Raw genomic sequence first — 16,750 nt, 5'->3', positions numbered from 1 at the left:
GGCCCGCCCCCGGCGTCGGGCGGCCCAATCAGCGGCGCGGCCTTGCGCCCCGCCCCCCGCCGCGCCCTATACTTACCCCGGCCCGGGCGGCCCCGCCACCGCAGGCGTCGTTGGGCCTGTGCTCCCCGCGCGCCCGCTCCGCCGCCGCGGGCCCGAGCCCGAGCCCGAGCCCGAGCCCCGCCGCTCTCCTTCGTCGCCTGTGTGTCCGCGGCGGCCGGCGCCATGCGGCTGGGCTCGAGGCCCGCGGCGCTGGGGCTGCTGCTGCTGTGCTTGGCGGCCGCGGGGGCCGGGGACGCCGAGGAGCTGCACTACCCGCAGGGCGAGCACCGCAGCGACTACGACCGGGAGGCGCTGCTGGGCGGCCAGGTGAGGCCGGGCCCGGGGGGCTCGCACGCCGCGGCTGCCGCGGGCTTTGTCCCGGGACGCGGGGGCGGCGGGGCCGGGGGGCGGCCGGGCGGCGCGGGCGGCGGGGGCCGCGGGGTCGCGGCGGGTCGCCCCACGCCGGGCGCGGGGGCTGCGGCGAGCCCTGCTCCTCCTCCATCTTGCCCGCCGCTGACGCCCCCCGTGTCGCCTTCGCCCCCAAAGGAAGAAGTCGACGAGTACGTGAAACTCTCCCCCGAAGAGCAGCACAAGAGGCTGAAGTCGATCATCCAGAAAATTGACCTGGACTCCGACGGCTTTCTCACCGAAAGTAAGGGCGTCCCGCGCGACTAACAATGGAGGAGCCCCTTTGTGGGGCGGCAGCGGGGCTGCTTGTCGCGCGCAGGTTGCCAGCGCCGCAGCGGACCGCAGGGGTTCAGCGGGTTCATGTCCGGAAATCTGTGCACGTAGGTCCCGAGTCAGTCAGTCGGCGCTTCCCCCAGGAATACGCACACCTCGTTGGCCCGGTCCGTGTGTGCAGGTTGTCCACTGAACAAGCACCCTGCCCCTCCTGACTTGCATCAGTGTCCGCTGATGAGACCGCTTATGGCATTACGTGATTCGTTGGCCCCTTGACATAGGCTTCATTAGGAATGTAAGGGTTTGCATCTTTTTTTTTTTTTTAGAAGTAGAAAGAAAGAAAGAAAAAAGACCTGTTGCATGTGGATTTACGTTTATCGCAGATTATCAGAGCTGGTAGGGGCCTTAGAATCCTCTTGTCCGCCTCTCTTTGTAGAGCTGAAGGAGCTGGAGTCCAGAGGGGTGAGTGCCTTTCTAAAATGAGGTGCAAAGCCAGGACTAGAATGCAGACTTCGTGCTCGTAATTCAGTTTGTAAATATCCTTCACATAAAAAAAAAAAAAGTCTAAAAAAAAAAGGTCTGAAGGGAACCTGGCTGGTTTAGTTGGTGGAGCGAGCAATTCTTGAGAACCAGCCCCACGTTGCACATAGAGCTTACTTTAAAAAAAAAAGATCTGAGCGATCTTAGGTAGGTTCTCCAGTTAGAAATGAGATGCACAGAATATTAAGAGTGCTCATTTGCTGCACAACTCTTTCTCCTCGTTAAGAGGCTTAATTCAAGTGGTGAACCCTATCAACTTTCCAAGTTGATCTTTCCTTTTTTTTTTTTTTTTTTAAGATTTTATTTATTTATTCATGAGAGACACAGAGAGAGAGAGAGAGAGAGAGAGGCAGAGACACAGGCAGAGGGAGAAGCAGCCTCCATGCAGGGAGCCTGATGCAGGACTGGATCCCAGGACCCCGGGATCACGCCCCAAGCCAAAGGCAGGTGCTCAACCACTGAGCCACCCAGGCGTCCCCCAAGTTGATCTTTCCAACTATAATTGGGTTTTTCCAGCTATAATTCTTTTTTTTTTTTTTAAGATTTTATTTATTTATTCATTAGAGACACACAGAGAGAGAGGCAGAGACACAGGCAGAGGGAGAAGCAGGCTCCATGGAGACTCAATTCCGTGACTCCAGGATCATGCCCTGGGCTGACGGCAGACGGTCAACCACTAGCCACCCAGGGATCCCTATTTTGCTATAATTCTTAGTTAAATGCTGCTCACCGTCTAAGGACTAAAGCTGCTGGAGAGAAAATTGCAAACTAATTGGTAAATTTAAGATGTGTTGTCAGTAAAATTGCTGCCCTCAGGAATATTAAGGCTTTGGTTTCTCTACTTAAAATAAAAACAAGAGCTTTAGGCTCTAGTTGCCCTCTGAGAATAGGTCTGTTTATCTTTGATTACACTAGCACAAACACAGAAGAAATTGATTTGGAAGACTTTGTAGTACCTCTCTGTAAGGGCCTGTAAATATTCAAATATTTAATAATAAACTTTTTAAAGTTAAAAGGAACTTAGTTCCTTGCATTTTGAGAGCCAGGACTGGGCTCAGGCTCTTGCGAGAGAACTAAATTCAGTGGAAGGAGTTTGGGCTTTGGAGCCAAACTTAGGTTTGAATCTGGATTCTGCTACTTACTGGCTGTGAGTCCTCAATTCCAAATAGTAATTTCTTGAGGTGTAAAAGAAATTAGAAATGGAAATGGAAAATAATTAGAACTGCCTGTTTTGAAGATCAGAGACAACATATGCAGAGGACCTGATATATAATTGTTCAATGCACAGTTGCCATAATAATTATAATTCTACCCTAATTTAGAGTTTCAGGAGTGACAAAATGTCTTTACTTTTCTATTCACCTGACCTCCCCCAGACCAATAAAGGGGTACCACTCTTTAAACCCAATGGTATATCTTTAAACCAGATGGTATATGCTTGCTATCCTTGCAAATATTCATGCCCCCCCACCTTTTTTCTATAATGCAATGTAGAAAATATCTCTGGTTTTTTTAAGTTGATCTGAATGTGGACATTAGAGTTTTAGAAACTTACCCCCTATGTCTTCAGGTACCAAGTTAAGACAGCTGTTGCAAAAAGGGCTTAAATCATAATGGCTACCCATACTTTTGTTAAAATTTCCTGGGAAGTTTTATGATGGGTGAAGGACATACACTGTAACAACGTTTCTCAAATTTCAGTCACTTCAATACGTTTTCCACAATTTAGGCCAGAGCCATTTACCTATCTATTATTTACTTAGTGTAGTTTTAATTCAATCCAACATAAAATTTATTTTAGAGGGAAACTTTATATTACTTTCTTTTTTTTTTAATCACTTAAAAAAAAAAAGAGATTTGTTGTTTATTCATGAAAGACACAGACTGAGAGAGAGAGGCAGTGACACAGGCAGAGGAAGAAGCAGGCCCTTCGTAGGGAGCCCAATGCAGAACTCAATCCGGGATCTGGGGATCACGACCTGAGCTGAAGGCAGGTGCCCAACCACTGAGCCAACCAGGCGTCCCTTCTATTACTTTCATAAATGGAAAACTTTTTTCTAATACGTTAGAATAAATAGGTGGTTATTAACATATTTGTACTTCCTGAGAGATCTGTGATAGCTAGCAAACATTATCTGCAATTTTGTGGATGATAATTTTTAAAAGTCAAGTACTATTTTGGCCAATTGGCAATTCATTTAACAAATAACTTATTGAGCCAGGTACTTTCTAGGCATTTAGAGTACCTCAATGAATAAAACATACCCAAACTCTGTACTCAAGGGGCTTGCATTCTATTTGGATCACGTATTGTTATATTCTTAAGACTCCAAACCACTCTCACCACTTTCTGTTCTTATTTCTATGAATACAACTAGACTAATTCTCAGTATTTGAAAACACTCGAGATTTTTTCTTTTGGAGAAAGTTTAGACATCATCCACTTCCGTAAATGCCAGAATTACTGTCAACATTCATTTGTGTTCTGGGAAATTCTCATAGGCGAACTCAGTTCGTGGATTCAGATGTCTTTTAAGCATTATGCTATGCAAGAAGCAAAACAACAGTTTGTTGAATATGACAAAAACAATGATGGTAGTGTGTCGTGGGATGAATACAACATTCAGATGTATGATCGTGTGATCGACTTTGATGAGAACACTGCTCTGGATGATGCAGAAGAGGAATCGTTTAGGCAGGTGAGTGTGCGCAAGCTGTTCCTTTTGATCGTATCTGTTTGTTTTTCCTTCCTGCATGAATGAGCACAAGAGAGTCTGAGGTCATAGATTGGGATCGCCTTGTTCTCTGGGCAATCACCCGTTCCACTTCAGTGGTCATTTTGATGGTTTCCTTTCTGGCCATATTTTGGCCTCTTTTTCTGCACTACCTAAACTATCTTTGCCTCTGTTTTTCTCATCATTTGTCCTCATTTCCAGAATTGCTTTTTAGCGTGTTTTGAATATGTATCTCAATATTTTATCTTTTGTTATAATTGAACAGTTTCCTATCGTAGTTACTAAGACAATAGAGGCGCATTTCTATTTTTAAAGAGTTTAAGATTGAGTAATATGTGAGTAATATTCCATCGTGTGTATATATCACACTTTATCCATCTACTGATGGATAGTTGGGTTGCCTCAACTTTTTGGCTATTGTAAATAATGCTGCTATGAACATGGGTGTACAAATACCTCTTTAAGACCCTGATTTTAATTCTTTTGGGTATACACCCCAAAATGGAATTTTTGGATCATATAGTAATTCTGTTTTCAGTTTTTTGAGGAACTGCCATATGGTCTTCCATAGAGGGTACACCATTTAAAATAACAAGTTTTTGGAGATTTAGTATCACTATGAGTTCTGTTGATTCTCGTGGTTTAATTTGTCAAAATTAAAAGTTGTCTTGTTCTAATGCTTCTTAAGCAAAGATGAGGAAGACAATTTTGATTTAGGAATTAATAAGAATTTTTAATTTAGTAATTTGTAGGAACTTTTCAAGACAAAGGACTACAAGCTTAAGAAATTGCTAGTTCAGGACACCTGGGTGGCTCAGCAGTTGAGTGTCTGCCTTTGGCTCAGGGCGTGATCCCCATCGGGGATGGAGTCCCACATCCGGGGATGGAGTCCCACATCCGGCTCCCAGCGTGGAGCCTGCTTCCCCCTCTGCTTGTGTCTCTGCCTCTCTCTCTGTGTCTCATGAATAAATAAAATCTTAAAAAAGAAAAATTGCTGTTTCGTTCGATACTTTTATATTTCAGAGGTAACCATGGCAACTTTTTTTTTAAGATTTTATTTTATTTATTTTAAAGAGAGAAAGAACATGAAGGGAGAGGGGCAGAAAGGGAGGGAGGGAGGGAGAGGGACAAGCAGACTCCCCCTGAGAGCATAGCCTGATACAGGGCTCAATTCCAGGACCCTGAGATCATGACCTGAGCCAAAATCAAGATTCAGACACTTAGCTGACTGAGCCACCCAGGCACCCCATTATAAAGACAGTTTTTGAAAAGATAGTTTTTTATATGTGGAAAAAATAAAACCAAACACCTTGTTGCAAACTGTTATTCCCAAAATATTAGTCAAGAGTGCTAGGAAAACAGTTGAGCCTCTTACATTCCTTAATTATCCCATTGTAGTATCTATATGCCTTTTAGTTTGTGTGTGGCCATATTTATCATTGTACATGCTACTTATCTTAGAATCATATTGGCCACTTTAACTTTTTGAGTCCTTATTGATGATTATTCTTTGACAACCCAGGAATATCTCTAAGTAAGATATTATCTCATGTCTCTCTTCATGTCTCTACATAAAATTCTAATCATAATGCTTTATTAGAATTTGATATCAATAACCCCCTAAAAGTAGACGTGGGGTATAAAGATGAACTCAGAAACTTCCACATTATTCTTCAAAATAAAAAAGCAAGGATGAAGAATGAATCAGTGTTAATCAAAGTTAACAGAGTACTAACATTATACCGTAAGTAATCATCAAAAGTAATTGAATATCTAAAGGAAAGGAAATTTTTCTATATGGAAGCCTGATAAAAAAAAAACAATAACAACAAAGAGGCACCTGGGTGGATCATTCAGTTAAGCTTCCAACTCTTGCTTTTAGCTCAGGTTGTGGTCTCAGGGTCTTAAGATGGAGCCCCCTGTTGGGCTCTGCACTCAGCCAGGAGTCTGTTTCTCCTGCTCCCCCGCCCCACCCCCCACTGTGTTTTCTCTCTCTCTCTCTCTCTCTCTCTCTCTCTCTCAAGTCTTTTAAAAGCCTAAAAAGTTTGATGCCTGAATTTTACCTTATTTTTAGTAAGTTTCCATGTAGAGAATAGCGACAACCTGTAATAACAAGCCTCTTATGCTGTGAAATGTCTGAAAAAGCAGTTCTTTATGTATGATGAACAAGTATAGTCAGCACTTTGAAGCAGGATAACTAAAGTTTGGGGACCTACCTGGCAAAAGTTCAATTGGTGTGACTTCCAAAGCCAGCTGTTGATGGCGCGTGTACAAGCAACATTTATTTATGTGAGATATAACCTGGCATGCGGCTAGTCAGGATCTTTAAGGCCTAGACTTTTGTGGTATCAGGTGTTAATATATTTCCTCATGTAAAATCATTAGTCTGCCAAAAGATGGCAGTTTTGTACCTCACAAGTTTCTGTTACAATATAAAAATAAATGATGATGGTCATTTCTACCTTTTTACTACTGTATGTAGGTAGCACTTTCTACTACTCTCCACTAGAATACAATATTTTTACACAGAAGAAAAAAAGTGTGCTAAGATTTTATGAAACTGACAGCCTTTTTGTTATCTTTCGGCATTTTAGAAAGTCTATATTGGCTTCTTTGAGTTGCTCTTAAATTGTTTTCTTCAAATGAACATGAATAAAAATCTTATTATTTCATTTTATTTTAAAAATCTTAGAAATGTGAACCAGAAAATTACTTTCCTTAATTTTTTTAAAAACCAATCTGAGCTTGCTGAAAGAGATCCTTTCTTTCCATAGGCAAATTTGGCCAAATTCAGCTCCCACTGCTGAAACGTGGACCTTTTTGCTCCAAACTGAAGGGTTCTTTCATAAGGAAATCTAAGCACTTAGTATTTTGAATGGTGGTTTATTCAAAAAGAACTTGATTGACTCAACAAAGTACCTCAAATTCTAGTTTGTCTACTTTTCCCCATGTTAAACCCCTAAACATGAAGTGTAAATTATTTGGTCTAGTTATTTGAAATTAAGAAACGTTAAGTTAAAAGCAGCTATTTGGAAACAAATTTGTTCTTTTTCTGTCATGATTTGGTAAGTGTAACTGGCTAGTGGAATCTGGATGGTTTAAAAGATTAATTCTTTGGGGGAAGAGTAAATCAGTCATTGTAAAAGAACTAGTGTTTCAGTAAATGACTGCTACCTAACTAACCTCTATTCTAGAAAACTGAAAAGAGCATTTCTTCTCAACAGTGAAACACATAAATTACAAGCTCCTAAAATATTTGAAATGGTGTGTATTTTTTTTTAAAGTGCTGTTTAATACATACAGTTTATAGAAAAGAGAGTTCTTCCCAGTAATACTCAAAATGGAATTTACGGAGGATTAGCAGTATAGCACTATTGGCTTCCAAGGCTCTTGATTACAGAATTACCTTTGAGAAATGCATTAAAAGCAGCCTTGTCTCTAATAGCTGCTACTTGATTTACTTCTTGAGCATACTTTACAAAAAGGAAAAAGAAAGGTGGGTGAGAAAGTAGAAAAGTGTGTTTACTTAACTTCAAAATAGGTCCTCTTCAGCTTTTGATGTGTTTATGCCTGAGCATACATAATTATTAGGACTATAAAGAGATTACCAAGAGTAGGCTTCCAAATATTAGATACGTATACCAAAAATATTCCTAAATGAGGACTATTTTTCTAAAACCTGTTAACATTTTTGCAAAGTCATTCCAAGGACCAGAAACAATTTGAAAATGACATATCAAGGGACGCCTGGGTGGCTCAGTGGTTGAGCATTGGCTTTCTGCTCCAGGTGGGATGCCTGGGATTGGGTGGGATGCCTGGGATCGGGTGGGATGCCTGGGATCGGGTGGGATGCCTGGGATCGGGTGGGATGCCTGGGATCGAGTCCCACATTGGGAGCCCAATAGGGAGCCTGCTTGTCCCTCTGCCTATGTCTGCCTCTCTCTGTGTCTCTCATGAAGAAAGAAAGAAAAGAAGAAGGAAGGAAGGAAGGGGAAAAGAAAAGAAAGAAAGGAAGGAAGGAAGGAAAATGACGTGAAGAATTAATATGTAGTCTGAATTTATTGCTTTTCGGGCACTCAAAAAAACTGCGATTATTTTTTAGTTTTTTTTTTTTTAATTTTTTAAAATTTATTTATTCATGAGAGACACAGAGAGAGAAAGAGGCAGAGACACAGGCAGAGGGAGAAGCAGGCTCCATCCAGGGAGCCTGACATGGGACTCGATCCCGGGTCTCCAGGATCACGCCCTGGGCTGAAGGCGGCGCTAAACTGCTGAGCCACCTGGGCTGCCCTATTTTTTAGTTTTTAAGATTTTATTTATTTATTCATGAGAGATAAAAAGAGGCAGAGACACAGAGGGAGAAGGACGCTCCCTGCAGGGAACCCAATGCAGGACTTGATCCCGAGATCCCGGGGTCACACCCTGAGACAAAGGCAGACACCAACCACTGTACCTCCCAGGCGTCCCCTCTGACACCCCTCTCAATAAACCATTTAATTTCCATTTTCTATCAGTAATAATAATATGTAACACATTACATATTTAAATGCTAAGGTTTTCTAATTGTTTGATAAAGATCCTCATCCCAGTTATTTAATAGACATTTTTATCCTGATTTTATATTTGAGGAAACTAGAAGCGTTAAGCAATTTGCCCTAACTTAAGCAAAATGCCCTTATTTTGCTGGTAAGTGGCATTGCTGGAATTCAGACCTGCATCTCTGACTCTAAATGTTTGTTATTTTTCTAACTACCTTCCAAGGGATAATGTGAAGATGAAATAATGTATGAGAATGTACTTTAGATTTCACATGTCATTTTCAAAGTATGTATAATGATGTTTCCACATGGATGAGACCTTAATCATGTCCAATGTTTAATTTTCAAAGCTTCATTTAAAGGACAAGAAGCGATTTGAGAAAGCAAACCAAGATTCAAGTCCTGGTTTGAATCTTGAAGAATTTATTGCTTTTGAGCATCCTGAAGAAGTTGATTATATGACGGTAAGGAAGAAGTGTTTTGAGCGAATTCTTGAGTGACCAAAACTTTAAAACCTGTTTTTATCTAAGTCATTAAGATGAATTGTATGACAACTGGAATTTTAAGAGACAAGATCCAGAGTTCTCCCCACTTAAGATTAGAGGTGGGAGGGATCCCTGGGTGGCGCAGCGGTTTGGCGCCTGCCTTTGGCCCAGGGCGCGATCCTGGAGACCCGGGATCGAGTCCCACGTCGGGCTCCCGGTGCATGGAGCCTGCTTCTCCCTCTGCCTGTGTCTCTGCCTCTCTCTCTCTCTCTCTCTCTCTCTCTGTGACTATCATAAATAAATAAAAATTTTAAAAAATATTAAAAAAAAAAAAGATTAGAGGTGGGAAAGGTGGGAGGAGGGGTGCTGATGAGGAGAGAGAAGGTAAATCTCCCTGGCTGTTTTCTCCCTCATACCCACGTTACCTTCATTGCCTTCCTCATCCTTTCGGAGCTTTCAGAGTTTTCTCTGCTTTCCAATATCAGTAACATCAGTACTTCCTATTTCATTTGCAGCATCAGTTGCAAAAACCTTGGGTCTGGGAAAACATGTCCTTTGGATGCCTCTTTATAGGGTTTTGGGTGGGAGGGTGCAGCTGCTACTGGCTAATGTATTTGCAGCAAGAAGCATAATGAGTCCTCTCATCCCTTTAGTACTTAAAAGAAGTACCAGTTCTTCAGAATTTAGTCTCTACCACAACTTGGCAAGCTTCTTGAGGAGAGAAACTATTATGTTGGAGAAAAGACTAATATAGCAAATAGCTTTATAGAAAATAGACTAAACAGTTATATGGAGGCTTATTGCCTAACCTCAGCCTCTAGTTGTATGGCTTGGTTCTCTGGATATTTCAGGGACGGAAGACGTAGTAGCTTTATGTTACAAGGGTCATGGTTAGAAGCTGCTGCCTTGAATAACAAGGCTCTAGATAATGTTTTTTTCCATAGCTGAGGGGTGAGAGATGACCGTTGCCGCCACTTTGGCCACTGGGGCTTCTGATTTCTTGCTTGGCACAAAAAACAGAATTAATTTTAGAATAGTGTTGGGTGCAGTTTGTTTAAATGCCAGCATTGAGACAAGCTAATTGAACCCTACCTAGCATGGCAGGGCAGAGCATGCTGGATATTGGTTCTCTGGGGAATTAAGGAATAATTGAAGACTGGGGATGGGAATGACCGATGAAAGCAGTGAAATAATTTGGACATAATGTACTGTGGCCCCAGAGTACGATGTGGCAATGGAATGAAATGGACATGAACAATATTTTGTTGTTGTTTTTTGGTGGTTGTTTTTTTTAAGGATTTTATATTTATTTATGAGAAACACAGAGGCAGAGACAGGCAGAGGGAGAAGCAGACTCCCTATAGGGAGCCCACTGCAGGGCTCCATCCCAGGACCCCAAGATCATGCCCTGAGCCAAAGGCAGACGCTCAACTCCTAAGCCACCCAGGCATCCTTTTGGGGTTTTTTAAAAAGATTTTATTTATTCATTCATGAGAATGAATGAACAGAGAGGCAGAGACATAGCCAGAGGGAGAAGGAAGCTCCCTGCAGGGAGCCCAAAGCAGAACTCGATCCCAGGACCCCGGATCACAACCTGAGCCAAAGGCAGATGCTCAACCACTGAGCCACCCAGGTGCTCCATGAACAATATTTTGAAGAGAGCGCAAGCAGGAATGTTGACTAAGCACAGGAAGAGTCAGAAATGACTGAGGTTTTGAGCTTGTGTAAAATGATTGAAATGGTAGTACCGTTGACAGAATGGGGTGTGTCAGGATGGGAAAGGATATTCTTCGGTTGTGCCCAGTTGGAGTTGATTATAGCACATAAGAGGTGTGACCATAAAGTGGTATCTCAGAGCAGCTTCTTAATTCGTATTTACCTTAATTTGTTTTGGTGTATACCTTTTTACATTTAAGGCTATATTTGATAAAGGAAAAAGCAGGGTGTAAGATCAACCAGGTAATTTTACTTTGGCTTAAAAATTAGAATTTAGAGATACTTTCATTCATGCAGTTCCAAAATTTCTTTGAACCATGGCAACATTATTGAAATAAGCCTGTTGTTTCCCAAGAGGATTACTTGAATGGAGGAATCATCATTTTAATTAGTGATTCTTAACTTCTATTGGATCACAGACTCTTTTAAAAATAAGGAGCAAATGGAGTGCCTGGGTGGCTCAGTAGGTTAAGCATCCCACTCTTGATTTTGGCTCAGGTCATGATCTCAGAGTTGTGAGATCAAGCCTAGCACCTGGCTCTGCCCTGGTGTGAAGCCTGCTTAGGATTCTCTCTCCCTTGCCCCCTATCCTTCCCCCACACCCCTCCATCCTCACAGTCGGATTCCTGTGCATGCACTCTCTCACAAAAATAATAAATTATTTTTATTATTATATTTCTGGACTCTACCAAAAAATCACATATGATCATACAAAATATGGAATTATAATTTCAGGAGATTTTCACATTCTCCAAAAGTCATCTTTGGATCTCCAGTTAAGATCTCCTGATTTCTATATATAAAATCTGTAACATTTGATGTTTTAGAAGCTAACAACTTGTATTTAAGTGTTGTTTTATACAGATGTAAAGGAAACCCTTGGGTTTGGCTAGAATTGGAGACTTTGAGAATATAATTTTGTTACAATTGTGATGGTAGAGTCTAGATCGAAAGGTGTTTGGGTAGCAGCAGGTAGTGAGGAAATGAGAAGGGTCAATGGAAGCTATAAGACATCTGGCATGGAAGAAAAGAAACCAGGATAAGATGTGTTTAAAGGTATAGAAGAAGGAGCTAACAGAGAAGTGATTGGCGCTTTAGAAGAGGCCAGAGTTAAGAGGGAAAGAAAGCACTCAGGAAATGAGCAAGTATGGGATCTAGGAAGACTGTTGGGGGCCTCACCCTAGAGAAGGGGGAAGGATAACTTTAACTCCTGATATTGAGAGAAGGATGAGAGAAATAGGCATAAAAATAGAGGTAATTAAAGATGAGAATGCAATGCTGGTTAACAGGCATTACCTTTTTTGGAAAAATGCACAGGTCTTTGCCAAGAGAGTATTTAGAGAGCGTTGCAGTAAGACTCAAAATGGAATTTTCAAAAAACAGCTTTAGAGCATGTTAGGGAAACTGAGGCATAGACAGACTTCCAAGCTACAATGAGAGCCCACTGAAATGAGAAAAAATTAATTTATAAGGATTAGGTTTATATTTCTGTTTCTCTTTCTTTTAGACTTTATGATTCTGGAATAAAGGAGACCATGATGTGGGTCTGCTGTGCAGGGTGGAAACTGGCAAAGTAAGAAAAGGTAGAAGAAGATATAGGAAGATAATAAGGAAAGTACTGAAAAGGCTGATCATTAAACAGGTCATCTTGGGTCAAGTATAACTAGAAAGCATGTAATCTTTGGGTTAGAGAGGACTGGTTGATAAGAAGCCATGATAAGAATGAGAAACAGATCTGGGGCAGTTTGGGGTAGATGGCATAGATTTGGTAGAAGAGGAAGCAAGAAGGTGTAGGTTTATGGGGGACTGGCACCTTTGATTTACATCGGGAGGCAGAACAATAGTTCTTTGCAAAGGGATCTAAGATAAGGGTTCTTTTGGGGTTGTTAATGGACTGGAGGGAAAGTGAAGTTAAGGAAGACCAGGGTAGTAAGAAGTGTCCTTCTGGAGAAGAAGGGGAACATGTAGAAAATAGTGTGACTTTAGGGCCCAGGTTGTTTAGGAGGGCAAAGTGGAGTTCTTCTCCACAGTAGAAGCTTAAAAATGTTGAATTTAAAGCTATTCGATATTTGTGGTTTTATTCCTCCCTCTAAATCCCATTGTTTATCTAGATTGTTTTGCAAGAGTAGACAACAAAAATGAATACTCCTAAAGAAGTCCATACTGGAATAGATTCAGATGGTGGTGGGAAAATTTTGTGACTAATTGTTTTACTTTGTCTTTTTATGAACATGCAATAGGAATTTGTCATTCAGGAAGCTTTAGAAGAACATGATAAAAATGGTGATGGATTTGTTAGTTTAGAAGAATTTCTTGGTGACTACAGACGGGATCCGAGTAAGTACCCTGGGTGTATGGAAGGAGGAAATAAAGCATGGAATTAAAAAAGAAAGAAACTGAGAGACAGTCTTGCCCATCGAGAGCTCTGTGTGACAGAGGGAAGTGGACCAAGAGGACCTGCGCCTGATTTCTGCTTGTTCTACCAGGTTCAATATAATACAAGCAAAACAGTAGGACTTAACCAGCTTATGTGAGAATCTGTCTTGCTCACTTTTAGTTCACATCTGGATTCAAACATTTTTCTCCCTTTTCAAACAAATATAATGTAATGTTCAGTTCAAATGAGTGAAGAAGTAAAGGTTGATGTTTTTAAACAAAATCCTGTACCTTTGCATGTAGATCTTAAAAGAAAGACACAAAATACTATAAATACTGCTATAGACTGTGGAAGGTGTCTCACTGAGTGTTTAAAATATGAGGAGTTTGCATATGCAGCTTTTTCTCTTCACAGCTGTCTTTTCAGAATTGTCTAAAAGCAACCGTTACTGCAAATTTCGCTTTAAAATCACACATGGTTTTCTTGATAAGCACATGTAGAAAGCTTTATATAGTCACACGATGTACATAAAAACATAACCCAGCTCAACTGTGGCAAAACTACTATCACAAGGAGTGATAGTTTGTGATAAGACACATCAATTTATAAACGCTAAGTCGTTTAGACTTAGGTGTCACTTTTGAAAATTATATAGTGTGTACTTATGTCAGGACTTTTCAGGTAAGTAGATCTGTTTCATTGGGCTTCCTTTATGTAGCAAGCTTTAAGTTCATTTCCTTTATGCCGGGGATGTACCAAACTTCTTATTGGATACATGTTATATTGTGTATGCATATCGTGTTTTATTTTTTCTATTAAGCAGCAAATGAAGATCCAGAGTGGATACTGGTTGAGAAAGATAGGTTCCTGAATGATTATGACAAAGATAATGATGGCAGACTTGACCCCCAAGAGCTGTTGTCTTGGGTAGTACCCAATAATCAGGGCATTGCCCAAGAAGAGGTGAGTGTTACGAAGGGACTGTATCTCCTCCTCTCCCCCCCCCCCCCCGCCCCAGATTCGGTGCTATTGGTAGGAAGTTCAAAGCCTTAAGCTGAAGAAAGAAGTAATGCAGTTGTTTATTTAGGATGTGTGCATTGCTGTTTCTTGACTTAAATCTGTCACCTGTTTTAGATTGTCAAGGAGACAAGGAAGTTAAGATTATATCATGTATTAATTTGATCGTACAGTGATTTAAATAATAAAAGTTTATCATTTACCTGTAGGGGCCCAAAGTGGGTTATATTAATTTGCCTTAACCTTGAGATATCCTAAATTGGAGTTGAGTGTGGAATGGAGGCAGAACTTAGCAGAAATTTAGAAAGGGGATAATGAGAAAAGCTGTAGACAGCCCCAGTTATAATAAATAATAGTTTGAGATACTCAGCAGTGAGTACTTAGCATACCTAAATGACTGACAAATCAAATCACATTGAAACATGAACATCCTGCTGAAAATACTAATTATACTTGATTTGTTTTGTTTTAAAGGCTCTTCACCTAATTGATGAAATGGATTTGAACAGTGACAGAAAGCTCTCTGAAGCAGAGATTCTGGAGAACCAGGACTTGTTTCTTACCAGTGAAGCCACAGATTATGGCAGACAGCTTCACGATGAATATTTCTATCATGATGAGCTTTAATCCCTGGGTAGATCCGAATAGAATACTGTCTTCTTTTATAATTAAGTTACCAGCTTTACTTTGTGATAAAATACTGATGTTATATTTTACACTCAAGTCTTAACCACAGTCAAAATTATCTTAAATGTAGATTGTAATTTTGGCCTTTTTAAAAGAAAAACCAAACCAAACCTGGTGTTTATTTCAAAATGTATTGAAATAAAACAATATTGTGCCATATGACAACAAAATCTTTCCTAAATATTCCATCTGTTAGTACTGTATTGTGGGATATTTGAGTTCTATTTCCATACTTGAAAAAAATGGAGGATTTTAGAGATGCCTGAACAATATTATTTAAATAGTACGTGACTGAGCTATCAATTTTTCTTTTGTTTTAAGTAGGTTTAACTTGGGAACTGACAGAAAGGACATTGTTTTTAGATTTAGCATTTTATTTTAAAACCTTTAAAGGAACCTTTAGAAGGACTTATACCTCACATTTTTAATGTTGAGAAGTTCTGCTTACTTTTAAAATGGTTTCTATAAAGGGTTTTATTGTATGAAATAGAACTTTATATTTTTGCATATGTATAGATAGTAATTATATTTAATGTGTAACTATAGCATTATGGTGTGTGGAATTTGACATTGTCCAGAACTCTTCATTTTTGACTGATTAAAAATGAAATGTCCTATCTTTTTATACGTTTGTTTGTTTTTCTTTGATCTCCCAGATAAAACTTGAATTTAGCATAGGTTTTGTTAAATTATACATTATCTTATCCATTCTTGTATTTGGGTAGTGAGTGTTCTTCAACCTTTAATTATTCTTGCTGCATATTGTTATTTTGTTTTTGTTTTTGTTTTTCTTTTTTGATACAAGAATCATGTTACAATTGAATGTATACCTGACATTTCAGTTGCTATTGTAGTAAATGTGGTCTTGCTGTTTGGTGCTAGAAATAATCCTAAGAATTACACAGGTTGAAAATCAGCATTAGAGCTGGTTAGTTATCAATGGTAGAGCTCAATATGTTATACTGAAAGTAAAATCTTACTTGGTTCGTATTTGTCTGTACCTAAATTGTCAGTTTTATTCTTATTCTGGAGACCAAGTTATTTACCTTTGGGGGGAATAAGAAAAGTGAAAAGATGAGGAATTTGTGTTTTCCTAGCCCTTACCCACAGACAGCTTTTCTTTCTTTTTAAAAAAATTAGTTTTACTTGTGAGAGAGGAGGTCAGCTACCTATTCTGTTAATTTTTTCTCAGAATAAAGTTGTGTCCTCTGTGGCACACCTGGCATCAGGGGGCTTAATGAGCCCTTAATGAATATTTGGGAAAACCTGAAGCTTTTTTTGATAGAATTGACAGCATCTGCCTACCTCTCTCCCGTCTCCATCTTTGCTGTTGTGAAGTGTGGGTGCAAGTTGTAAACTTTTATACCATACTGATAGCTTGCTTACCCAGGTATCTAAAATACAAGGTTTTCTTTTTAACCTATAACACCTATCTGGTCACAGCAGTTTAAGAATTAAAGATAGACCATTATTACTCACTTGTCACTTGTCAGCCTTAGTGGGATATTTGGAATAACTAGTTTGATTAGTGTAATAACTGTTTTTGTTACTAGATTATTCAAAATCTATACCAGAATTGTTAGATCATTGGACCAGATTTTATTTTCATCCTAATGAGTTCAGAATTAGCATTCTAGGGCACCTGGGGGGCTCAGTTGGTTAAGCGTCTCCCTTCAGCTCAGGTCATGACCCCGCGTCCTGGGATGGAGCCCCACATCAGGCTCCCTGGTCCGTGGGGAGTCTGCTTCTTCTCTTCCCTCTGCCCCTCTCTCTCACTCCCCACTTGTGCTCTCTCTCTCAAATGAATAAAACCTTTTTAAAAAAATAGCATTCTACATTCAGCCATGATATCATGTAGATATAAGAATTTTGGTGACATTATTAGTGTTCACTAATCTCTGTTCTTAAATTCCTGGCAAGAGGAAATTACACTTC

At 40.1% G+C, this 16,750-nt stretch overlaps 1 protein-coding gene across 2 annotated transcripts; it reads left to right on the top strand.

The window, feature by feature from the left end:
- Nucleotides 1-133: 133 nt before the first annotated feature.
- RCN2 (reticulocalbin 2) lies at nt 134-15,440 on the top strand. Of its 2 annotated transcripts, none has more exons than XM_077882045.1 (7): nt 134-366; nt 586-691; nt 3,763-3,959; nt 8,884-8,997; nt 12,975-13,071; nt 13,935-14,074; nt 14,603-15,440. In XM_077882045.1, exons 1-7 carry the CDS (start codon nt 223-225, stop codon nt 14,753-14,755), a joined length of 951 nt encoding a protein of 316 aa, XP_077738171.1. In that variant the 5' UTR covers nt 134-222; the 3' UTR covers nt 14,756-15,440. The 2 variants fall into 2 exon arrangements, with proteins under 2 accessions (XP_077738171.1, XP_077738170.1); XM_077882044.1 differs by having other exon boundaries at nt 137-366; nt 13,932-14,074.
- The last annotated feature ends 1,310 nt before the right edge of the window (nt 15,441-16,750 follow it).

Source organism: Canis aureus, chromosome 32 (assembly GCF_053574225.1).
Source record: "Canis aureus isolate CA01 chromosome 32, VMU_Caureus_v.1.0, whole genome shotgun sequence".
NCBI lineage: Eukaryota > Metazoa > Chordata > Mammalia > Carnivora > Canidae > Canis > Canis aureus.
This window is presented reverse-complemented; position numbering and strand designations above follow the sequence as displayed.

Excerpts from the sequence above, each read along its gene's own strand:
- RCN2 (XM_077882044.1), top strand. The coding sequence starts at position 223 with ATGCGGCTGGGCTCGAGGCCCGCGGCGCTGGGGCTGCTGCTGCTGTGC. Across the intron at positions 8,998-12,974 it reads AAGAAGTTGATTATATGACG|GAATTTGTCATTCAGGAAGC; the intron begins GTAAGGAAGAAG and ends AACATGCAATAG. Across the intron at positions 13,072-13,931 it reads TGACTACAGACGGGATCCGA|CAGCAAATGAAGATCCAGAG; the intron begins GTAAGTACCCTG and ends TTTTCTATTAAG.